We start from the raw sequence: 18,531 nt of genomic DNA, 5'->3' as shown, positions 1-18,531 counted from the left end.
CAAATAATAATAAGAGGCCTAACAAACATTATACATTATTATAGATAGAAAATGTTAAAAATGTTTTTAGTCTCATTAATCAAATACAGCTGCCACAGAGTTGGCAACTCTAGTAGTACAACGCGTATTCAACATTTCTCTATTATCCAACAAAAAAATATGATAGATTTTACTTTTTGAAAGTTAATTTCAAAATTAAATTGAATTATTATTTATTATAAGCCAAAATATTTCTTCTTTTTTTCTTTTTGTTGTGCTTGCAGTTAAATGTAAAATGAAACTGAGGGTCATGGAGGACTTTTGTTAATATAATTTGTGTTTGATTGTGAAATAATGTCTATTTTAGAAGAAGTGGAAAAAGTAAAGGAAAATGGTGGGTTGGGTGGAGTGGGATCCACATTTTAAAATTCATACCATGTGAGTTGAGAAAAAAGAAAACCATTATTTCCCTTTTTTTTTCTTTTTACAAGTAATAAAAAATAAAGCATGTGGAATGATGCATTGTACTATCTGCTTTTTTTCTCTTTGTCTCAAGGCAACCCAAGATGCTTCTGGTCATACATACACTTCATTGAATACTACTGTTACCACACCAAAGGATGTCGTGCAATTTATGAGGTTGTTAATTCTTAGTTAAACTTCATGTAGATATCGAATATCGAATTTGAAAATAAAAAAAAGTACTAGTGAGTAAGAAAAATACTACTAGTACTTATTTTGATTCTTACTCCTGAAGCAAAATAAGTACTAGCGAAAAGTGACATAATCTAGTGGAATGATGCAAAGGAGAAACTTTTTTTTAAAAGAAATTTGCGTCCCGGATTTAGACATGAATTCAAACATTAAATTTCACTATTACTCCTTATGTCCAATAATAGTTGTCCACTATATTAAAACTAGATGTCTAGCAATACTTGCCAACTTTATAAAATCCACCTAAGAGTTAGATTTTTTCTTATTTGTTGTCAGAAGATGAAGCAACTATGCCAAATGGTCCTTGGTCTGTTTTAGGCCTTTGTTTGCCGGAATTTATCAACAATAAAAGGGACACTAGTACTAGAATTAGGACCTTCTCTACATTCTACAAGATGTACAAGAGCCAATACCATATTTTATCATGGAAAAATTAGCTAATTACACAAACATTCCTATTATATTTATGAATTCTTCCTTTAGTATAAAATAATTATATATTATCTCACTAATTAATAATTTTATACCAGATTTCAAATCAGATTTGTCTGTATACATATATTTTTGCTATCAGATACATTGAAATAGGAAGAGAGGAGAGCGAGATAGTCTATGTGTTCTAGATACATATGATACACATTAGATAATCCTAGATATATTTAGAAATACAGATAATAGGGAGAGAAGCGAGTGAGAGAGGGAAAGAGGTGAGCGAGAGAGTCATATAATCCACTTGAATACAATGTATCTGAAATAAATTACACATAATTTTAACCCCATATATCCAAGATATATTTAATATTGAATACAAAAGTGATGGGATAGTGGTTGGGAAAAATATTTCATATTGAATTGAATATTGATGAATTGAAAAAAAATGTTGAGATCCGATATATTGTAGAAGGTAATTCATCTCCGATGATAATTAGGAATGATATGGGAGTGAAATTGTACGTAGAAATAAAGATGTAGGAGGTTGGATTCATTATGTATCCACTATGCGTTGATACGTCTGATAAAAGTGAAGAAGAGGTACAAGGTTTCGATTCAAGCAGTGATGCAATCGTGTGTACTGAAGGTGGAAAAAGGGACGCTAATGCTCTAAGCATTGTTGAATTGAAAATTGGTGATTCCTATTACATACCAGAGATGGAGATAGCAAATTATATATCAGATACAAATATCACAAAGATGGAAACGAAACAATTGTACAGATTCTGATGCAATAAATTGAATTGAAACGTTTATCAATGGGTTCTATAATTTTTGTTTGCTAAACTCTGTCAAAGTTAATTTTGTGTATATATATATATATTATGTGTCTAATACTTAAATTTTTGAAACTTTTGCATTGAAAATTCAATTAGTATCAATTGCTGAGATTTGTACACAAAGGTATAAGAAACAACATGTAAAATTTACTAAAGATGGTGAAATTGTGAAATTATATGTAATTATATCAAGTTTAGCAATATAGTATCATATGTTTAGATTCTTAATAAATTTTCTTATTATGATACATAATTATTGTGTGTAATATATATAAATTTCTTCTTGATAAATCATATTACTTAATAATATAGTATCAAGTGCTATGATTTGTACAAAATATTGTACGAATCGTCATGTAAAAAGATATTTAATTTTTTAAAAATTAATTGGCGTGTATCACGTGTAAAATATAGTATCACGATTTGTGATACAAACAAGTTTGTTATTTTGTAAGCATTTTTGTATCATGTACATAATAATTATTTTTAAAAATTCTAATGATATGTCATATTTTTCAGTCACAAAATTATCAGATACATTAATGTCATATATTTCAGTCACAAAAATTCATTAATGTAATTATTATCATACTTATCAGATCCAATAATGTCATTATAATCACACTTATCGGAAACATAATTTTCTGAAGTCCTAACTGAACTGAACAGAACAGAACAGAAAATTAAAAGCAAAAATAAACAATTTTAAACCTCAAAACTCTTCCAAATTTAAAACTATATTATTAAAAGGGTAGTAAATACTCCAAAACACTAATTAATATATCTTAAAAAACAAATAAGTATCAACATGTGCCTGTGAACTGGAACATAGAAAACTAATTAGCCTACATTAACGAAGTTCATTTTCTGCTGCTGGATTTAAGACGCTCTTCAGCCTTAGAGGGTCATCATTGTTGCTAACATATCCCGCCTTGGCCTTGTTGAGACCATACTTCCATAGCAGTGTTGCATATCTTTTGCGAAGATAGTCACTTCCAAAACTATCATATGACATGTTGATTTCGTCACTCAAGAATTCAGCAAATGCAGCTACGAACATTTCGCAATCACTAAAAAAATAAGATGATTAATTATAAGAATGAATTAGATACAAAAATTAGAGAAAGAATGATACAATACTAACAGGCTATCGCTTTCTTGTTGCATGATGTCTTGAGCAAACTCCACATCAAACGAATGTTGTGGACCCAAAAGTTCTCCGGTTTTCTTGTCTTTATATGCGTCCAATGCTGCCCAATTAGTTCTCTCTGTCTTTAATGTATATGATACCTCATCAGTCCAACATTTTTTCGACTATGACATAGTATAAAACCAGTTCTTGTCCAGAGGAAATGCGATAACAAAATTTGTATTGTAAGTAGAGCCAAACTTAAGGGAGTGTTTTGGAATCTGTTTAACTACATAATTCATATTCTGCAATTCAAAAAAATGATGTTGATACTTAATAGAAACAATAAGCTTTAAAATGATACATAAAAATGTAAAATTGTACTTGATACATAATTCTAACTACATATTATAAATCAGTCAAATTGATACTTAATATAAACAAGGGAAAAGGCTCAAATATGCCATCGAACTTTCAGAAAAGGCTCATTTATGCCATCCGTTAAAAGTTTGGCTCATCTATGCCATTACCGTTTAAGAAAAGGCTCATTCATGCCATTATTTTTTAACGGTGGTTTTACAAAACCATTTTTTACATGTGGCCAATTATAATTCGGCCAATTGAAACAAAAAAATGATTTTGAAAGAAAAATGAAGAAGAAGATAATACATATTTTGAACTTTGGGACTGTTGAATCGTTTGAAAATCCAATTGCTTTGAAAGCGGTAACTGATTTGGTAGTGGGAAAGATTATAAGCGAGATTTTGGGGGTGAGAAAGATGGATTTGGTTTCTTTCATAATTAAGTATCCGGAAAAGAGGAATTGGGGAAAAGTAGGAATTTTTGGATTTTTATGAAAGATAAGGGATTAATTGATAATAGGTAAACATATGTAGTGTACTTTAGTAATTTTGCCTTTTATCTTCCAATCGAACGGGATTTTATGCCTATCCAGTATTGTTGGGCCGTCTCCTAAGAACAAAAAAGAAAGCCCATCTATTAAACGTGGCCTTTTTGCTTGGGCTTAGAAAGGTCACATTAACAATTTGAGCAAATTATGATGAGTCAGTCGATTAATTTGCAATAGATGTCCCTTTTGAAGGTTAGTAAGTTAAGTACCTTGCATTTATAAACAATTGCACTCGAATAGGATTCCTTAATTAAATTAAGGGAAACTTACATAAATATACTAAAATAAAAAAATATTTACCATTTATAGCAATAACATTTTTTTTTCACTTGATCACTTTTAATACATTTATAATACAGTTTTAATACATATTACAAAGAACAATTATTATTCACATATAATACAAGTTTATTGATGGATAATACATTTATCACACATTTTAATACACTTATAATACAATGTGTCAATTTTTTTATCAAACAAACATAATATATTTTAAAAAACAGTTATAGTACATATATATTGCATACATAATTCACTTTTAATACATATTGCAGATTTAACATAATAATGCTATAAATGATAATAAATAAATAAAAATCACTAAAATTAGTAATTATTTATTAAAAGGTACCAATCCAAGTAATTTTTTCTTAAAGGAAAGTGGTTGACTATGATATATTCTTAAATCAATTGTAATTGTTAAAAGTTATATTGGAAAAACCATTACTTTGAACAAGCTATGCTTCCTCTGATATAGTTTTAAGCAAGTTATATCGTGTCAATCTATTTTAAAAAAATTATTAATTAAGCTGTCATAATTCAAATATAATTTTTTTTAAAATAGTCACTATATCTTGTCAACGTAGCCATCTTCTACTACAACCATATACCATTGATTGAACTTTTTTTATTGGAAAAACTTTTTATTAATTTATTGACCACAATGCATATATGTGATACCAAACACGCATTGAAAATTGAACTTTAGAACACTACACTTATAAGCAATATATTCGTACTGATCATGTATATAGACACAAAATATTAGTGTAGATCACGGACTATATCAAAACAAAAATAGACAAAATACAGATGACTTTGACTAATGGTTCGTCAATAATTTTCCCTTACATTAAGGAAAAGATTTGTGAATTACTTACAACTGACTCAATCACTCTATTGCATCATTCCGTTAAGGCGGGCTGATGTAGGCCTTCATATTTATATATGGGTTCGACAAAGTTCAATAGTTTTTGCTTCGATTCTATTGTATTAAAAAAAATGTCATCAAATATATTCTCTTTTCGTTTCAATTTATAAGACAACTTTTTTCATTTTTAGTCAGATCTTTTGGTAACTATTTAACTTCAGAACTCTTAATAGTTTATCTTTAATGATACGGCTTATTTAGCTACAAGAAATTCTATAGCTTTATTTTAGATGACAAAATTTCAATTTTTGTATCCGTTTTTCGTAGCTTTCATCTTTTTCGTTCTCTTGGTGACTCAAACTCACAATCTTAGAGCTGAAGGTGAGCAACACCCTCTTGTCCAATTACAAAAAATTATAAAGTTCAAATTCGAGATCTTCATATCACCCAACTGACTAGGCTTGAGTCCTCAACAGAAGTACTGAACATATAAGAAAGTTTATTTTTTTGGAAGAGAAGTGTGAATTATCATCTTGAGATTCTCAATTGACGCTGGCAGAAAGAGTACACTAGTCTAATGGAGACATTGGAAGCTTCATCCAAGAAATGGGCTTATTTTAGAGCATGCAGTCACGGGAGGCCACGGATTTTTGGCTCATCTTCCGGTCCGGTGGACCCATACATAGTAGCGGATTCAGAATTTTCATCATGATATTCAAAAAATTAAAATATAGTGCTTGTGATTTAAATTTGAAACGTGAACCTCCTAGCTAAACCACCTAGTCAACCTTAATTAGAAAAAACAATCTTATATATACAATATAATTTTTACAGGATAAACACTCTCGCCCCTCCTAAATCCGCCCCGGCCTATAAGGGTGTACAAATTTTGCTACAATCATAAAAAAAAATTGGACCATGATTATATATATCATCTAGCTCGTGATCACTAGTGTCCACTATCATTTTGTCAACCCAGCTTGGCCCATATTTGAACATTTTCTTAAGCACAAGATACAAATATATTTAATTCACTGACAGGCATGATAGGGTAATTCTCAACTAGACTGTCTTAGAATTCCAGTTGGAAAATGCATGAATTTTGACTGGAAGCCTAAAATTCACATAGACATGAATTGAATTGTTATACATAGATATATGTTTTGTCTCGAGAGCTTTGGATTCATATGAACACATTACCCAGTATCGCAATGTTCAATGCTGCTTATTAAGGATTTTCAAGTAGTTTTAAAGATCAAATAATTAAGTCGGACATCATTAAATTACATAATCGTCTAGAACTACTAGATCAGATCAGTCTATTTTGACAACTCTATATAATAGATCTGAATAGGGTATTAATCAATACATAGGGTATTAATGATATTACTCTCCAATTTGATTTATTGACAGTTCATGGTAACGCACCAATATCTAATGTGTTTTGCGTGCCTATATTTATTTATTTTATTCGACCGACAGCAATATTGAGAGGTATTGTTATAAATATGTTTTATTTTCTAGAAGTAGTCATAAACAAAATATAAATATATATAAAGGAGTGACCATTGTAAAATGGTTCTATTTTATTATTTTTTAATTTAAAACTTCATCTCATTATTGAAGCCTCCTTTCTTAGTTTTTAGTTATGAAACACTAAATTGTTAATAGCTACTCCTTTCGTTCTATATAAGTTGATTATCTTATTTTATATACTAGTCATTCACTTTACTAAATTATCCTTGCAATTACTTTGAAAAGTGTTCACATTTGTTTGTAAAATTCTCAATAAGTTTTTTAAGGAGTAAATTAGTAAAATTATCTGATTTTTTAATATGCATGTTAAAAAAAAAATGATCAACTAATATGTGACGGAGGATTTACATTGTTGATACTTTTGTAAATGTATCATTGAATATTTTAGGAAAACCAGCAATTAGGTGTTTGATAAGTTGGAGAGTAAATCAGAATCTCAAGTAATTAATCTGCAAGTTATCACTTTTACTGATAGCACAAAAACAAATGTGAAGAATATATAAGTTTATTTCACATAAATTATGTGTTACAATATCACATATAGAAGACAAATTAGTTAAGAGATCGTTTCACTAAATCAGTTATGTCCTCTCAAAGGATCCACTCTTATACTTGTTGCAACAATTGGACTTTTGACTATGTATTTTCCTCTAGTTTCCATCCAACTCAAGGAACCATCAACCACAATATCATCCATAATTATTGGACCTTCTATTCTTAGCTTGTAGCTTTGCTTTTCATACTTTTCTTTGAAAATCAACTTATTAGGTACAACACTAACTTTAAATTTACCCATTGGAGTGATCTTTGCTGTGTATACTGATGTACCATCTTGTAAGTTTGTCACTGTTCTTATGAATTCTTGAATCCTTTTAGGATCTGAATCGCTGCTGTTCCGGTTGAAATAGCCAATGAAAGATGGATAGTTCAAGTCTAATGATGGGTTGGAGCAAGTGTAAGTTGAGGATCTTGTGATGGTTTGTATTTGTTTGGATGTGAAGTTCAAAGCACAAAGGAGATTAACATAATCTTGTGGTGTTGCATCATAGATGAGTCCGGGATCCAACGCCTTGTTTGGATCGATATGGCCAGCTCCCATAGCTAGAGGAGTAGCAACACCATTCTTCAAACCTGTTGAGACATATTATGGTTAAATAATTAAAATTGTGTTCTCTCTAACAGTTTAAGCTTACACAGTTCAATATTTCCACATGTTTCGAGTTTTTTGATGAGATGGTCAAACAGTTCAACATTACCTATGTCTTGGATGGGGCTTTGTGTGTTGTCCAATACATAGGCTGTGGTCATCATGGCGGATCGGATAGCAGCAGGGCTCCATTCAGGGTGTGCACTTTTTAGAAGTGCTGCTACACCAGAAGCATGTGGACAAGACATTGATGTGCCTGATATAATGTTGAAGTTACTATAAAGTTTTCCTGAGGTAACTTCAGTTACTGGTGTTTGTTGTGGCCATGAAGCAAGTATTAAGGCACCAGGACCCATGAGGTCAGGCTTGAGAATTATAGGACAACTTGGTGATGGTCCTCTTGAGCTATAGCTAGCAACTTTTGGTGCTGGTTTAGCACCAATACGCGTCACTTGGAATTCAAGCTTTGCGTTAGGTGCAGCCTCACTCCTAACATACTCAAGAACTTTATCACCCTCTTGAATGTTCAAAAACACTGCAGGAAATTCACTTTGGAGGTAGAATTCCAAGTCAGTTGAATTAGTTATGAAGACTGCACCAGAAACTTTTGAATTTCTTACATTGTAGACGTCTTCGCTAACTGAATCACTCTTGTCAATGCAGACCACTATTTTGTGTGCATTTTTCTGCAGTTCCTTATCATCTTGGCAATCAACATAGCTAATGGAGCGTTCACTTGAACTAGAATTCCCAGGGTAGAGCGATAATCCAGTGACCGAAACTCCATTTCCAAGTGTTAGTGTGCCAATAAACTCACGGTCAACCGTGCCAGCAGCAACAGTGAGCACCCAAGGTGTTCCATTGTGCAAAGTTTCCAAAAATGGCCCTTCATTTCCTGCAGATGTAGAAACAAATATGCCTTTCTCCAGTGCAGCAAATGCAGCAATTGCAACAGGATCTTCGTATAATGGAAGCGCGTCAATGCCTAATGACAACGACAATACATCTACACCATCTTCAATTGCTTGATCAATTGCTGCAAGAATATCAGACAAGAATACACCTTCTTCCCATAGAGCCTTGTACATGGCCACATGAGCCTTTGGTGCTACACCTGTAGCTGTTCCAGCGGCATAGCCAAAAAAAGATGCACCCTCTACACGACTTCCAGCAGCCGTGGAAGAAGTATGAGTCCCATGTCCATCCGTATCACGAGAAGAATCCATCGAAATGGTAAGATTCGGGTTGTTAGCAAGTAGGCCTTTATTGAAGTAACGAGCGCCAATGAGTTTCTTATTGCACAAAGAGGAATTGAACTGAGTTCCACTTTCACATTCTCCTTTCCATCTTGATGGTACTTCATTCATCCCATCATCACTATAACTTCTACTCTCTGGCCATATCCCAGTGTCAACTAATCCAACTATGACATCTTTGCCATAATCAGACTTTGGCCATACACCAGACTCAGAGTTAAGGCCAAGGAATTGAGATGTGTGAGTTGTGTCAACTTTAACCGACATATCCTTAATCGAAGAAACATAGCCGGGAGAATTCTTAATAGCTTCTATCTCAGAAGGAGAAAGACTTGCACTGAAACCATTGATGGCATTAGTATAAGTATAAACTAGTTTAGAGGACAACAAGTCTTTGCTATCTGATACAGAAGAAAGTGTAGTCAAGTACCAATTATGATGGCTAGAAAAAGCTTTTGGCATGGCTGACAAATCCATATGAATGATATAAGTTTCTGACTTTGCCAATTGAATTATAGAAAGCAACCAAATACACAAGGCAATATGATTTGCCATGTTGAGTAATATACTGAAAAGGGATATTTTCTTGAACATAAGATAATTTACTTATATAGACAAGTGAGAGGTATGGGAAGCCAAAGTATTCCCTTACTTACAAATTGTCCATCACTTTGTCCATAATTTCACTATGTACCAAACATGCTATATATTATTGGAAGTTAACAGCAATTTCAACTCTGCACCCCTCTGCAATCATACAACTAGCTGTCTATTGATAATTCTCCATCTATCATTTTCAAAATTGCTTTAGTTCAAGACTTGTAGTCTTCTGCCTTTAAATATAGGGAACAAGATATTTCTGGCTTGGTTAATCAACCATTAAATCTGTCGATCGACGCCTATGCTTTTAAATACTCATAATGCACAGTGATGGGAGTGGATCCCTCATATATAGTGCCATTGCCACCAAACCTACAATCTACTTATTTTTCTCTTAAACCCTTTCTCCACTCCTCTTTTTATCAGTCTTTTCTCATTTTGATAGTGACAACCAATATCATATAGCCATGGGCAAAAAGAGTAGAGGGAAAGAACCAATTATTGGTTTTGATTGCCTTGATATGGCTTCATTAATCATGATGAACATTGCTTACATTACATATGATCCAAACAAATTGTTTAAAGTGTGTGGGGAACCACCCATGTGTTTTAACTAAAGAGAAGATAGAAGTCACCAAGGGCGGAGCCAAGTAGGGCCGAAGCTCCTTCAACAGAAAATTACATTGTTTATACATAGTTAAAATTATTTTTTATGTATGTATAACTGATGTTGAATCCCTTTTGGCTTTTTCGTCTGTTTACTTCTTCATATTTTGAATCCCTTTAGTGAAAATCCTGGCTCCGCCACTAAGAGTCACTAGTCAAAATGCCAAAACCATTTAGTGCAATAAGAATTTAAAGTTGTGGAAAGTTCTTCCCACTAGTAATATGAAAGTTATGATAATAAAGAAGACCTTAAAAGTCAAGAGTCTTCATAAATGCAGCATAACAAGAGGATCTTCATTATTTTGCTATGTTAGTTTCTCAAGTGACTTTTTGAAGAAAAAGTTTCTTCAACATGACAATGAGTCGTTTCAATCTATGATTTTGGATAGGAAAGAAAAAAAATATTTACACGATTAGGTCACTTATATAAGAAATTCCTATGATAAGCATAAATCGATAACCTTGTAAAAATGATAATTAACCTGTTATCACAAGTTTAACTAGAGGAATAGTATAACAAAATAATTTATATATTCATGTTAGTGTTGTACTTAATTTGAAACAAATTAAATTGTAAAAGTTTTTCTTATTGAATAGAATGAACCAAAATATAAGTTATCTGTTACTTGAAAGAATCTCCTACTAACTGAGATACTAAATTTGAAAGAAAACCAAAACAACAAGGTAAAGGAAATTGTAAGTTGCAACTGTCATTACCCAAAAAATTGTTGTTTTTATTTTCCAAAGTAAAAGGTAAAGGCATTTCAAGCATGTAAGTCATAACTGAGAATTATTTAATTATTGGACATACAAGGCAGCAACATGTTTGATTAAAAAAATTGAGGCACTAACTTGTATGGGGGAATCATATGAACTTAGCTCAATTATATGAATGGATTAACAATTAAAAAAAAGTGTCTGCTGCAGGGATGGTCATTCATAAATCAACCACAACAACATACTCATACTGAGTGTAATCCTACAAGTGGCGTTTAAGGAATGTACACAAACTTCGCAACTAGTAACGTATATCAAAATCAAGCAAGTAAACAGTAACTTAAAAAAAATGACAAAAAGAACAATGAAAGGAAACTTCTGATTCTGGATTTACTTTTTGATATTATATTCTGATATTCGAAATCTACTGGTCCTACTAATCGAGATTCGTGTCAGTAGACTTCTGATTCAGAAATATAACTCTAAATTCCTCACATTTTGTTGTTTTACTCTATTTCTATATGTACCAATTTTTTTGGTGATTACCAAGTTTGGATCATTGGTGCAACCACAATTGGACTTGTTACAGCATGGAGACCAATTACATCCACCCAAGTTATTGATCCGAATACAACTTCTCCAGTTTTGTTACCGCTATATTCAACTGTCAATGTATAACTTAGCTTCTCATACTTGCTGCTGAAGGAAAATCTTGAAGGATAAACACTAATGTTTGTGTTCGATGGCACGGTCATATTTATAGAATAGTTAGCAGGACCATCGCCAACGTTTGTCACTGTCCTTGTGAACTTTTGACTCAGTGTTGCTCCAGTTTCATTAGTGTACAGCGCGATGAATGATGGGTAGTTAAGATCAGAAGATGCATTTTGACAAGTGTAGGTTGATGATCTTGTGATTGTCAAGATTTGCTTGCCAGTGAATTTCATGGCGCATAAAAGGTTAATGTAGTCTTGTGGTGTGGCATCATAGATAAGGCCTGGATTCAGGGTGAAGATTGGATTAACTAGTCCTGCTCCCATAGCCAGAGGAGTCGCGATACTGTAGTTTAGGCCTGAATCTTTGATGGGAGAATTTGTGTTGTCAATGTTGATGGCACTAGTGATCATTGCAGATCGGATTGCTGCTGGACTCCATTCAGGATGAGCGCCTTTAAGAAGTGCAGCAATGCCAGAGGAATGTGGACAGGCCATGGATGTTCCTGAAACCATCGCGAATTCACTGCTCAATCCGATATCTGGATATATCGAAACTGTATAACTATTAGGAATCCAGGATGCCAAGACTAATGACCCTGGTGCCATTATGTCTGGCTTCAAAATTCCTGGATAGCTCGGCGAAGGACCTCGTAATGAGTAAGTTGCAACGACGGGTGCTGGTGTTGATCTCACAATTGTCTGTTGAAAGCTAATGCTGGCAACAGGATTGGCACCAGATTTAGCATAACAGATCACAGCTGCACCGTCCTCAGGGCTGATAACAACTCCGGGATATTCAAACTCTTCACTCTCGAAAATGATTGGATCATCAGAGATGTATATAGCAGCAGTAGCAGAGGATTTAGCCATGGTATCAAATTGAAAAGGGAAATTTACATTTTCGCATATGATGATTCCATTATTGAAGTTGGATATGGAAGTTGAATTGCAACTCGATATTGACTCGTTGTTGATAAGTGGGAACTCATTGACAAGGGCGCTAACAGGGTACGTTGACCAACCAGGGATCACTTGTCCATTTCCAAGAGTCAATTTTCCAGAGTGGACGCGATCAATAGAGCCAGCAGCAGTAGTCAAGAGCCAGGGGATTCCATTGTGGAGTCCTCCAGGGAGGCCACCTGCATTTCCTGCAGAAGCGGAAACAAGAATTCCTTTCTCCATGGCACCAACTGAAGCTATGGCAACAGGGTCTTCATACAATGGAACATTATCAAATCCCAGAGAGATGGATATCACATCGACACCATCAGCAACAGCTTGATCCATACCAGCAAACACATCAGAAGCGAAGCGTCCTTCATCCCAAATGACCTTATATATAGCAAGCCTAGCACGTGGAGCGACCCCTCTTGCTGTGCCAGTTGCATAGCCAAAAAATGAAGCACTCTCCACATAATTTCCACCAACAGTTGATGAAGTATGTGTGCCATGACCTTGTGTATCCCTGCCTGAATTCATACTAATTGTGGTATTAGGATATGCAGCTTTAACTCCTTTGTTGAAGTATTGAACACCAATTAACTTATTGTTACACATTGAAGCATTAAATTCTTGTCCAGGCTCGCATATACCCTTCCACATTGACGGAATTTCAGTCATCCCATCATCCATATAACTCCGACTCTCTGGCCATACTCCAGTATCAATGACACCAACAATCACATCTTCGCCATAATGAGAAGCTGGCCATAGTCCTGACTCAGGATTTAGACCAAGAAACTGAAACGTGTGAGTAGTGTCAAGAGTGACCATTTTATCAGCATAAGCCGAGACAAAACCAGGCAACTTTTAAAGAACTTGCAATTCATCCTCAGACATAACAGCACTGAATCCATGAAATACATTGTCGTACGAATAAAGAAGCCTTGTCGGATTCCACTTGTTGTATCTTTCAAGTTGACAGTTTCAAGAATTGAAGAGTGCCATAGCTCATGACTAGTAAAAGCCTTAGGCATGAATGATTTATCCATATGGATAATGTAAGTGGTTCTTTTTGCTGATACTGAATTAGCTAATTAAGAGGAACAATAAGAACAACATACAAAGAAGAGGCACTCCTTTAACTAATCCCATTTTTGGATTTACTTTTTTGCTTCAAAACTCAATTTCTTGTGTTATTTTTTTCATTTGCTCCAATGTGCACATATTTATACTAAGGCCATGGAGCATTGTTCTGCTTTGAAAACCAATTTTGGGGTTTCATTCTTAAGTTGGATTAGACCATTTTGTTTTATTTTTATTTGCATAGGTATCATTATTAGTAGAATCCTCCATCAATTATTAACACTTTGTTTGGAGGGTTGTTACGTATTGTTTCATAATGTATTGTATTGTATTGTTTTAATGAATATATTGTTTAGATAAATTGTATCGTTCTCCATCGTTATATAATGTCACTCATTCATAATTTGAATGACAAACCTATAAAAAAAGTAGGGACTGGGTAGAACTACCATGAAAAAGTAGGGTAAAAGATAAAACATAATTATTAAATAATAAATAAAGACAAAATAAGAAGAAAATATTAAGGTAACGACGCGATCACACCAAATTGGTCGTTACATAAAATGGTTTTTTTCCTCCTTACCTAACGATAGATTTAAACAATACTATATAATAGAATTTAGGGAAAATTGTGCAGAATAACAAACATTTAAACCATATTAAATGCTATAACTACTATTTAGAAAAATTCTAATTCGCAATTATAGTTTCGTCCAATCTTGCTATTAGCCTGATTTATATAATTCCCTAATTTATATAAATTCAGAATTTGTATAATTCGGTTCCTGATTGTATAAATTCAGAATTTTGTATATGTTTGTATGAAAAATTCGCTATTTGTATACGATTTATGAAAAATTCATAATAAATTACCATGTTTGTATATTGCCAAGTGAAATATACAAACAGAGTTCTGAAAAATTCCTAAATGTATAAATATAGAATTTGTATATACTTACCCTATTTGTATATTCACAAGCAAAATATACAAACGAGCAGAAATATACCACTGTAGTCTCTATAGCAAATACAACTATAGTTATGGAGCGCAATTATCGAAACTATAACTATAGAACCTTATTATGTCTATTATATTTGCTATCTCTGGATTTTTCTCTAGAATTTAAGCAACAATCAAAATAAATTAGATTTAAACTAACAATACAATAAAATACTACTGGTAACAACCATCTCAACAAATTATAATCATTGTTAACTTTCTTGGCCGGTCTAGTTTGTTATTTCCAAGATTGTTATGTTTCTATATCTTTACAAGTTCTTGTAACCTCCCCATAAAACTTCAAGCATAAGCTAACAAGATAATTTGGCAATTGGCTAATACAGAACCCATTCAATTTGTCCTTTTTGTAAAAGTTAAACCTTTTATAGAAATATAAGGTAAATTAAATCTCGACCATGTCCTTTTTGTAAAATTTTACGTGTTCAAACAAGATTGTTTAATTTATAGTGGTCCACGAGTTTGCTTTGATTTTTTTTTTCTATAATAGTGATCCATAATTGAGAGCAAAAAGGTATTATCTTATTGGTATTGGTAATGAAGAAGGTATATTTATGCAAGAGGCTAAATATGGGAAATTTGCACTTTTAGTCGGTCAAATATCACCAAATTTTGATTTTGCTCCTCATAATATTTATCTAACCACATTTAACCTTCAAATTTCAATTAATTACAATGTGCACTTTTGATCCATGTGATTGTAAATTTTCTCAACATTAATGTATGTTAACCATTACACCATTTAATTAGCCATGCATATTTAGGTTTGTACCGTTAGTTACTTCATATTTGAAGATAATATTTGTTCTCACAATCTAAAAATGGATCAAGAACCTGCATTTCATTTGATTGAAGGTTAAATATACTTAATCATATATCAGAAGAACCATTAAATTCATAGTCTAAAAATCCATGTGATTACCAAGTATGGATCATTGGTGCAACCACAATTGGACTTGTTACAGCATGGAGACCAATTACATCCACCCAAGTTATCGATCCGAATACAACTTCTCCAGTTTTGTTACCATTATATTCAACTGTCAATGTATAACTTAGCTTCTCATACTTGCTGCTGAAAGACAATCTTGAAGGATAAACACTTATGTTTGTGTTTGATGGCACGACCATATTAATAGAATAGTTAGCAGGACCATTGCCAACATTTGTCACTGTCCTAACGAACTTTTGACTCAGTGTTGCTGTAGTTTCATTTGTGTATAGCGCGATGAATGATGGGTAGTTAAGATCAGAAGATGCATTTTGACAAGTGTAGGTTGATGATCTTGTGATCGTCAAGATTTGCTTGTGAGTGAATTTCATGGCGCATAAAAGGTTTATGTAGTCTTGTGGTGTGGCATCATATATAAGGCCTGGATTCAGGGAGAAGTTTGGATTAACTAGTCCTGCTCCCATAGCCAGAGGAGTCGCGATACTGTAGTTTAGGCCTGAATCTTTAATGGGAGAATTGGTGTTGTCAATGTTGATGGCACTAGTGATCATTGCAGAACGGATTGCTGCTGGACTCCATTCAGGATGTGCGCCTTTAAGAAGTGCAGCAATGCCAGAGGAATGTGGACAAGCCATGGATGTTCCTGAAATCATCGTGAATTCACTGCTCAATTCGATAGCTGGATATAGTAAAGCTGCATGAACATTAGGAATCCAGGATGCCAAGACTAATGACCCTGGTGCCATTATGTCTGGCTTCAAGATTCCTTGATAGCTCGGCGAAGGACCCCGTGAGGTATAAGATGCAACAACGGGTGCTGGTGTTGATCTCACAAATGTCTGTTGGAAGCTAATGCTGGCAACAGGATTGACACTAGATTTAGCATAACTAATCACAGCTGCACCATTTTCAGGGCTGATAACAACACCAGGATATGCAAATTCTTCTCTCTCGAAAATGCTCGGATTGTCAGAGATGTATATAGCAGCAGGGGCAGAGGATTTAGCAATGTTATTTATTTGATCGAAGAAATATCCATTTTCGCATATGATGATTCCATAATTGAAGCTGGATAGGGAAGTTGAATTGCAACTCGATATTGACTCGTTGTAGATAAGTGGGAACTCGTTGACAACAGCACTAGCAGGGTACATTGACCAACCAGTGATCACTTGTCCATTTCCAAGAGTCAATTTTCCAGAAAGGACACGATCAATAGAGCCAGCAGCAGTAGTCAAGAGCCAGGGGATTCCATTGTGGAGTATTCCAGGAGTGACACCTGCATTTCCTGCTGAAGCGGAAACAAGAACGCCTTTCTCCATAGCACCAAATGAAGCTATGGCAATAGGGTCTTCATACAATGGAACATTATCAAATCCCATAGAGATGGATATCACATCGACACCATCAGCAACAGCTTGATCCATACCAGCAAGCACATCAGAAGCAAAGCGTCCTTCATCAAAAATTACCTTATACATAGCAAGCCTAGCACGTGGAGCGACCCCTCTTGCTGTGCCAGTTGCATAGCCAAAGAATGAAGCACCCTCGACATAGTTTCCACCAACAGTTGATGAAGTATGCGTGCCATGACCGTGTGTATCCCTGCCTGAATTCATACTAATTGTAATATTAGGACTTGCAGCTTTAACTCCTTTGTTGAAGTATCGAACACCAATTAACTTCTTGTTACACATTGAAACATTAAATTCTTGTCCAGGCTCACATATACCCTTCCACCTTGATGGAATTCCAATCATCCCATCATCCTTATAACTCCGACTCTCTGGCCATACTCCAGTATCAATGACACCAACAATCACGTCTTCGCCATAATGAGAAGCTGGCCATAGTCCTGACTCAGTATTCAGACCGAGAAACTGAAACGTGTGAGTAGTGTCAAGAGTGACCATTTTATCAGCATAAGCCGAGACAAAACCAGGCAATTTTTCAAGAACTTGCAATTCATCCTCAGAGATAACAGCGCTGAATCCCTGAAATGCATTGTCATACGAATAAAGAAGCCTAGTCGGCTTGGTAGAACTTTCGCTTGCTGTATCTTTCAAGTTGACAGTTTCAAGAATTGAAGAGTGCCATTGCTCATGACTAGTAAAAGCCTTAGGCATGAATGACTTGTCCATATGGATTATGTAAGTGGTTCTTTTTCCTGAGGCTGAATTAGCTAAGAGGAACAATAAGAACATTAAGAATCCCATTTTTGGATTTACTTTTTTTTGCTTCAAAACTCAATTTCTTGTGTTATTTTCTTCATCTATCTGTTCTAGTGTGCACATATTTATACTAATAATGTCATGGGAGCATTGTTAAGCTTTTGGGGTTTATTCTTAAGTTGGATTAGACCATATTGTTTTCTTTTATTTGTTTAGGTATCTTATTGGTATAATTCTCCATCTAATCATTGTTAACTTTCTTGGCCGGTCTATTTTGTTATTTCCAAGATTGTTATATTTCTATATCTACAAGTTCTTGAAATGTCACCATATAACTTCAAGCATATGCTAACAAAATATGTATTAATGCACATTTTGTCTGGAAACATTGTAAGAGATGTCCATTAGGCTAGTAAATATGGACCTAAGTAGAAAGTCAACATCAAAAGGCTTTGTTGAATGCAATTTGGAGCCAAACCAAAATTATGATGAGGAGGTCATGAATGAGTATAGAGGGCAAAGTTAAACCTTTTCGCAAAATATCACCAAATTTTGATTTTGGTCAGTATAA

The 18,531-nt window shown here is 33.9% G+C and overlaps 2 protein-coding genes and 1 pseudogene across 2 annotated transcripts; all 3 read right to left on the bottom strand.

Moving 5' to 3' along the window:
* Positions 1–7,180: 7,180 nt before the first annotated feature.
* On the bottom strand, positions 7,181–10,176 carry LOC102592033 (subtilisin-like protease SBT1.7). The gene is made up of 2 exons (XM_015312068.1): positions 7,949–10,176; positions 7,181–7,823 (listed from the first exon to the last, which is right to left on the bottom strand). The coding sequence occupies exons 1-2, from the start codon at positions 9,687–9,689 to the stop codon at positions 7,270–7,272; spliced, it is 2,295 nt and encodes a 764-aa protein (XP_015167554.1). The 5' UTR covers positions 9,690–10,176; the 3' UTR covers positions 7,181–7,269.
* A 1,432-nt stretch (positions 10,177–11,608) lies between these two features.
* On the bottom strand, positions 11,609–15,677 carry LOC107057704 (subtilisin-like protease SBT1.7; annotated as a pseudogene).
* Positions 15,678–15,755: 78 nt separating this feature from the next.
* Positions 15,756–18,005, bottom strand: LOC107057767 (subtilisin-like protease SBT1.7). Its single transcript, XM_015312050.1, has one exon. The coding sequence runs from the start codon at positions 18,003–18,005 to the stop codon at positions 15,756–15,758; it is 2,250 nt and encodes a 749-aa protein (XP_015167536.1).
* Positions 18,006–18,531: the final 526 nt, after the last annotated feature.

Source organism: Solanum tuberosum, unplaced genomic scaffold (genome assembly GCF_000226075.1).
Source record: "Solanum tuberosum cultivar DM 1-3 516 R44 unplaced genomic scaffold, SolTub_3.0 scf00184, whole genome shotgun sequence".
In the NCBI taxonomy this organism is placed as follows: domain Eukaryota; kingdom Viridiplantae; phylum Streptophyta; class Magnoliopsida; order Solanales; family Solanaceae; genus Solanum; species Solanum tuberosum.
This window is presented reverse-complemented; position numbering and strand designations above follow the sequence as displayed.